General features: G+C 39.9%; 1 protein-coding gene across 1 annotated transcript in view; it reads right to left on the bottom strand. All coding sequences in view use genetic code 11, as the record gives it.

Annotated features, from left to right (window-relative positions):
* Positions 1-3,704: 3,704 nt before the first annotated feature.
* EGR_07435 (hypothetical protein) overlaps positions 3,705-7,796 on the bottom strand; it is a gene marked incomplete at both ends in the record, with an annotated part of 9,075 nt that continues 4,983 nt past the window's right edge. Inside the window, 3 exons of the mRNA XM_024496684.1 lie at positions 3,705-3,821; positions 4,692-4,798; positions 5,558-5,703. Of these exons, the coding sequence (XP_024348890.1) occupies positions 3,705-3,821; positions 4,692-4,798; positions 5,558-5,703 (370 nt within the window). The remainder of the gene's footprint in view (positions 3,822-4,691; positions 4,799-5,557; positions 5,704-7,796) is intronic.

Raw genomic sequence — 7,796 nt, 5'->3', positions numbered from 1 at the left:
TACTAGAAGGAAAATGCGAGATAGGAATGAGGGATTTCTTCTTGCCTTCCTCAAGCAAAACTATTGGCGGGAGAAGAACTCGTAGCTACTTACCGATTATTTGCTTTTAAAACAAACAAGGTTGCCATTTACTTTATTAGACCATAACACTGACACATTTTTATACACTAGAGGGAATAACACAGACAGACAAGGCTTTCCATCAACAGAAGTTTTTCCCTCTCCCTCTTCCCCTCTCGTGTTATCTCCAAGGTAGTAGACGGCTTTGTGTTTTTCCAGTAATAGATTCCACAGGGTCCAAGTTATTCCGTCGTCACATCAGTGGAAAGTTTGTTTTAATTTACTCAATTGACTCGCAACAACTTCGTCTGACTTATTCCCCTTCCACATGATTAATAGTGCCACCTTTTCTCGCTCCACTTCCTCAACCACCGCCCTGGCTGCTGTTTCCTTACTTCATCAAACAGAGCAATCTTTGCTGATTTCGAAAAATGAATTTTTTTTACTTACAAAGGAGACAATACATGCATTTGTTTTTTGGAAATGGAAAGTTTTAGGTAAATGACAATAAGGCTGAAGCATTTTCAGTAGTATGGCCTCCGAAACGTATTTTGGCCTATATCCTCCCGATTGAAGAGGCGTGTTAAGGACTTGGCAAGTAAGACGCTACAAAATTATCACCACAAGCGTTGGCCCATATTTTTATAAGCTTCTCTGCTCAAATACGAAATCATTACTTAGCTTTGTATACATTTTTACCAAAAATTGGTGTTTCCTATCACGGAGGATAAATATTCGGAAGTCCAAAAGTGACAGTCGGTCCGCTGCCTCTGGGCGGCCCCCGTATACATTGAGAAAAAATCAGCTCACCTGTTTTTTCCATAATTATATCCTACAATTGTATCTCAAAGACTGCAAAACGGAATAAAGGGTGGTACGACAAGCTGTGGAGATACAGTCATCGGTGAAGGCTATTCCACGTGCCAGTCACATTTTGTAGCAAAGCCTGCATCAAATCGCCATCGGACAAGTGGACACCAGCGTTCTTTGACCGCAACACAAATCATGGCTTCCAGCGCTTCGTAGAAGACCTAGAAGGTCTTCTAGACCATGGAAGGTCAACTTCGATTCCTAAAAGCCATTGTTGAACATTGTGTAGAATTCGGAGTGTGGATTCGTCTTAAGCTGGCGTCTTTTATTTTTATCTAATGCTTTCTTTTTTGGACCTGTCAAAGAAGCACGGATAGCTGTCCTGTTAGGATCGAGCCCACTTTACTGTTGCCACAAACGGAACACCTCCAATCCTCTCTAGAGCCTCGAAGGGGCATCCTTGGCGCAGAAGGGGATGGAAGACTAAAGGTTGCAGCAAAAGTCTAGCCGGTTGAAGTTGAAGAGCTCGCGTAAATAGACACATATTTGAAAAAAATACGGAGTAGCTAAATATCATTTTAAGGGTGGATGAGATGCAGGGTGAAATAACGAAGGATACCTGTCAAAAGACACAAATAAATAAAAAATATTCTGTCATAAAATTTTAGCAAAGTTGAAATAATCCCCACCTTTTTGTTTTTAATCAATTTATAGGTGTAAAAACAATGTCGTTGAATGTTATTTTATGCGGCAATAAACGCCCAGTACTGAAAATTGCACTCCCTTGAAGTGTCACAACAACCACGAGGTATTTCCTTCATAACTAACTACTTTAGTGATTAAACTAATTCACTTACCAACAGTGTTATTCGCATGTTGAATTGTACATTCAAAATCCTTTCTTTTCTTCCTTTTTTCATCTCCTATTTTCGAGTCTTGGACAGAAGAGACTGGCTTGACAGAGACGTCTTTCATTGTGTGGTACAGTGAGAGAGAGGGCCTCACAAATTATCAAAAGGTTTGGGAAAATAAAAGTAGCTGGTTCTGTTTTGTGATATACTTGAAATAGGCCTAATGTACTTAATAAATTAAGTAGTATTAACAGACCCCCTCGGCCTTACCTTAAAGGCCGAATCAAGAGAGGCTGAGAAAGGTTTTCTTTTGGAACACCTTGTAGATGGAGTAGTCTTAATCACTCAGTTTGATTTCTGCCTTGTTTAAAGTGTCATTTCCATATACTCCACTACTGCACCGGCTAACATAGCAAAAGAGAAAGTTACGCAGCAATTCCGACCTCGGTTAGTGAACCGCATTGTTGATATTTTATTTGGGATAATATAAGTGGTTGCTGGTGAAATTACCTCGCCTAAATCATTTTCCTATTCTTGGCCAAAACATTCCATGAGGATATCTGCATTGCTGGCCCCAGTGACTAAGGTGGTGGAGCTCGACGTGTGCATATGGGACTGGTAGCTAGTTGCCGGAGCCACGGGGTGGTTTAAATTTCGTCTATTTGTAGTATTTTAACCATTCCGCGTTTTACATAGAGGTGATTATCACATTTTAGTTTACCTGGCAAACCAGGAGAACCGGTCGAGGGGACAATGCCACACTGTTCTAAAATGTTTGAGAATTGAGCACAAAGGAGGCGACATTTTGAGAATCAAAGTGAAACCGTTTTTTGGTGACATAAACCCACTTATCGCCATAACCTTGAATATGCTTTCCTCTCATTTAAGAAAGACGCTAGTTAGGTTACCGATCACTGAGGGTCATCTCCTACACCGCAATCGTTTTCTTGCCTCCTTCAATGCAAATATTTTTGAGGACTCATATTTTACCAACGTCTTTCTCAGTCGGTATGATCAACATCCACTGCCTTTTCAAGCGTTGCTATTTTTTGCTGTAAAAAGTAACCGTTCTGATCGCGACTTCTCAGTGGGTACTTGCATACCTCATCATAAATGCGTATTTCTTATATTGTCAAGGGCCACTCATTTTATCCACCATCATTATGAATTTTTCCCTTACACGGCCCCCTTCACCAAGGGACCAATTCATTGCACAAGATCATCTGTGCAATTAACCATGTTGAAAACCAAAAGTGGACTAGGAAAGGGATAGTAACCATAGAAAAGGCAAATTTTTCAAGTAATAATCTTGACATGGCTATGCCTCTATGAGGAGCGCTTTTGGCTTGACCGACGATAGAAGGAATGGCTACCGCATGGTCTTCAACCCGGATCTAATGCACTAGCCAGGTGTCATGAGAGCCTAGTTGTTCTGTGTTAGGCTTATAAAGTTCACTTAAATCACTTCTAATTTTGTAAAAAGAGAGGAGCCAAGTAAACGAAAAGATTAATTAAACTTGTTTGGATTATTGTTTACTAAATAGTCCAGGAAAAAAAGAGCAGAAAGAAAAGAGTTAATTCACCGAAATGAAGGCATAATGGATTTAACATTGTATTGTTGCCTTGTTAATGGAACAATAAGTCCATTGTTTTTCAACTTTTTTTGTCAAATTAGCAATAAGCAATCTCGGAGGGAATGGGAGTGGTAATAGTTAAGCACACATTTGGCGATTCCTAGAAAATAAAAAGCTATGAAACTATTTTAGGCAGATGCAAAGCATTTGTTGTTGTTGACTTAAGACAAAAATGCGAAAAATTTCGTTTTTAATGTCTCATCTTACGATACTACTGAAATGTCGCTTAAATTATCCTACTTGTTTTGGCAAAGGTGCCTACGCGTTTTCTTCCCTAAACATTAATGGGTGTCTCCTAAAATGGGCAATTTTTTGAAATTTTGAGTGAGCTTTACTGATTTGTATAAGTTTATTTCCTCTTTTTTGACAAGTTTATTAAGGAAAACGTATAAAACTTTAGATCACAGCCTATTTTTAAACCAGTAAAGCTGCAATTTTTCACAGCATGATGAAAACAGAAAATTTCCTATAAAAACATATATAAAAACTTCTCAATTTGCAGAAAAGGATTTTAAAAGTAGGTTTCCTTCCCACTTAGGTTGGAACTTCCTATTTTCCAAAATCTGACCAAAGCATACAAAGATATAGGAGGAGTTTTGATCTATCGCCCTATAATATACTCTTAAAAAGTTAAAATTGACGCTCTTTGCATATTCTGTGTGTAGAAAGGGAAAAAATAAGTAAGCTGAACGGCAGTGCATAAAAGAGACAGACGAAAAACAGCTGCTTAATGTTCCCTTGCCTCAGGGAAGGCGGCAGGGTGCTTCCCTGAGACTCCCAACTTTGTTTCCTTCTCCTATTCTCCCCCAATTCTTAATGGAATAGGAAACGCACCACAATCGGGTGTGTAGACAAATGTGTGGGAACAAAACTTTTCTGAAAGGAAAAAGATGGGTTCTAGTTATTATGCGTAGCTTGCTGAAATTAGACCAAATTTGTAAGTCAGTACAATAAAACTTTTAAGGGATTGTTACCATTTTACTGCTTTTTTATTTAAAAAATAAGGGGAAGAGAGTAAAAGGAAGTTAATTAATTTTAGGTAGGTGATAATCAGTCGGAAAATAAACAATTTCGAATGGATTTATTGAGCTAAAAAAGGAGAAAAATCCTGTTAACAAACAATCTGAAGAAGAAGCTGCTTTGCTTTGAGCAAAAGTTCAAAGCTTTCCTCGAAGTTTGTGGCACCTTATCACCCTTCGTGAGGTCATTTGACTCACTGAACCTTTTGAATCCAATGCCGTGTCAGCTGCCACTTGTCCCCTTGCAGACCTCGTGACTTTGAAACACCCTTCTATTGTGAGCTCCCACAGGTTCTATCATTAACAATATGTGTGACCTTCTGTGAGGTTTGGATTTTAAAACCACTGAATTTGATTAGTCTATCACCGTCAATTAAAGATGCACCTCTCAGCTCCTCAATAAAGACGTTGCAAAACAGTAAAGCTATAAAAAGGGAATCAAGACTGAAAGCAGGAATGAGAGGGTTGGTTTCTAACACGTTTACAACAACATATCTCCCAATACCTTCCCGACTGCAAACATGACACACATTTCCATCGACTTAGACGGCACAAGTTTGAAGAGTCAGAAAGCAATCAAATGCCCCTCCCCCGATTGAGGAAATGGGATTTGTGGCAGTCGACTCTAAGATTAGGCCTTACGATTTTGAAGGAGTCTGTGCAGATGGTTCAGCAGCACCATCAGACAGTGGTTAGGAGTTCTTAGAAAAAAATGTTTGCGGAAGTGATTGCGTGGGCATTTTATCTGCAAGCATAAAATAGGCGCAAGATGCCAGTAAATAATTTATGAGAATTGCATTTTAAGGTGATGACACTAAGACAATTAATTATTGGCCAACTGCACGCCTAAATATTTATTAATGACAGAGACCGGAGGGTCACAACTGGAATCCATTAATGATCCAGCAGTGACAGTGCCAACACCTCCGCGACCGTGGCAGACAGCCTTGAGGTGGAGGCATGTCAGTTTAATCCACTTTGCCAAAAAAGGGCAATAATCATCTAATTTATCGTCGTTTTCGGCTTTCAGAGTTACCATTCTTGGATTACAATCGGATAGGACGTACACCTTTGCATTCCGTTCGTGTCTACAAAAGGATGCGATTCCTGACTCCTGTGATGTCAGAGCTATTCATGCCACAGTTAAACAGGGACAATGTGAGTCATCCCCCTCTTTTCTTACAAAAAGTTATTTTTTCCACATCTTTATCAAGCAATTTGTTGAGAAAACATCCCCTAAACTTGTAACTGATATTTAGTTGATCTGAACGTGGCCTGTGTTTACGATAGGAGAGGAGAGAGTAAAATTTTATGTTATCCAGATATTGCCTAATTATTTATTCATATCTGGAAATGCCTTTTGATTGTACGGCTAAACTGGTGGGTAGGAAGGGACCTTTTAGATGTTTGGCATATACTTAGTGGGACTGTGGACAGTAGCATTACAAGATAAGCCGATCAAAGGATAAAAATTTTGTTGTCAATTTTTCTGGAATCTTAAGAAGAAAACCATGTTTTACCTACTTGAGAAGAAAAAGGTTTAATTGGGCGGTAAGAGGATTTTACACGGAAGCATAATGTGCTTTGGATTTCATGTCCATCTATAATCTACTGACAAAGTTGGACAGCGATTCGAGGGGTAACGCTTGGGAGAAATTTGGAGGACCTACCCCCTGCCATGTTTTACATGCTAAATCAGTTTGTGACATGGTCTGACTCCTCTAGGATGTATCATTTAGTAGATGGACGGAGACTCAAAATCATGTAGTTGTAGAAATTCAAAATGGTGAGAAAAGAAAATGTGTCTAACCCCCATTTGTGAAATATCCCATTACAAGAAGTTAGCAAACACGCACAGATGTGCTACCACGACGGTCCGTAAGTAAATTACCGTCGGTTTGGTCTCAGTCGCCACTAGTTTAGCGACTCGAGTCTTTCCTGAAGTAATAAGAAGTGTTAGTGAGGTCAAAGAACATGCTACTTGCCAGAGAGAACAGTTGGACATCCCTTGGCTTGACCTGAAGCCCGCGTAGCAGAGTGAAAGTACATCTGAGGAGGTTGAATTGTTCCCACAGGCAAGTATCCAGTCAAATGAGGCACCAAATCACATATATGTATATGGTTAAACAAGAAATGTCAGTTTTGGGCCACGAAACGGGGCTGATTAGGTAAAGCGGACAAAATAGAAAAAATTATGACCTTTCGTCGGATCGGGACTTGTTACCTGTTGCACCTGGGCTGCTTCCAGCTCTAAGGGTACACGAGTGCTGTAGAATGTTCATACCATTTAGGCGGTAGTTAAACTCGAGGCGAGTGAAGAACTTGAGTAGTCGAAGTTGCGTTTCGGGTACCTCTTTTGAACGCTGTGACTGCTTCTCTGTTTCGATGGGTAACAAGTCCTGCCATGAGTAGTAGCCAATCACGTGACAGGGCTGAAGGTGAAAGCGAATTTTTTGGGAGATTGTGTTAAATGTGGACACCATTAAGGCTCTTCTGCAGTGAGCATCCGTAGATTCAGCCATCCACATCAAAAAACTTTCATTCGGATGGAGTTTGTTTACCGCTATCACCAACGTAGCGATCTGTGCTTTCTCGGAAGTCGTAAAACGATCTAAGAGTGTGGTAAAGTATTTTTCCATCGATGATAAAGAGAGCTGGATATGGACTTGTGGCTATGCCAACAGGAAAAAATGTTCACGCCACGGGAACAGGTGGATGGACAAATGGAGGTGTATTTGACCACTACATCGGAACCTGTTGCCATGAGAGAAGTTTAATAATTTTCAGGTTATAGAGTTAAGGAGATAGAAAACGATAAAATGACTAGCAAAAAATCACATTAACAAGAAATCCGGTCCCTTTTATTTGGAAGAAATAATGAAAAGGCCAGCTGAGAGGGAGTCAAAATACAGAGCAATTAAATACGTTTGAATGATCCTCTCATATGTTCAGGAGTAAACGAATAAAGGAAGCTGCCAGAAGGACAGCCGCTTATCTTTTGTCAGTGATGACACAAGTTAGACATAAAGTTCTTCTCTATCAAATATTTTGTCTTCCAAAGTTAAAGAAAAGCAAGTTAGAGTCACCAATAAGGCACAAACTTAGATAAAAGACAGAAAGTAGCCCTAGGCCCTGTCGCCTCCACTCTTGTTACTCATTTTCTCAATATCTATCCATATTTTTTATCTGCGTATGATCTTGCGATTGTCTGCTACTAATGCAAAGGTGAAACGATATCCACTAGTTGAAATATTGAGATGTTTAATTAAAAAGATGCGTGGCTTTAGGAGGATGAGGAGGGTGGGGATAGAAACGAGGGAGACATAGACGACTTCTCTTCCCTCCTCTTCACTTCACTTGCCTTCCCTCTGCTTTTCTCCTCCCCCCTTCCATCGCCATTTGCGATATGACCTATTCCCATT

This window comes from Echinococcus granulosus (assembly GCF_000524195.1).
Source record: "Echinococcus granulosus chromosome Unknown EG_S00077, whole genome shotgun sequence".
NCBI lineage: Eukaryota > Metazoa > Platyhelminthes > Cestoda > Cyclophyllidea > Taeniidae > Echinococcus > Echinococcus granulosus.
The sequence above is the reverse complement of the archived record's forward strand: the minus strand, read 5'-3'. Positions and strand labels throughout refer to the sequence as shown.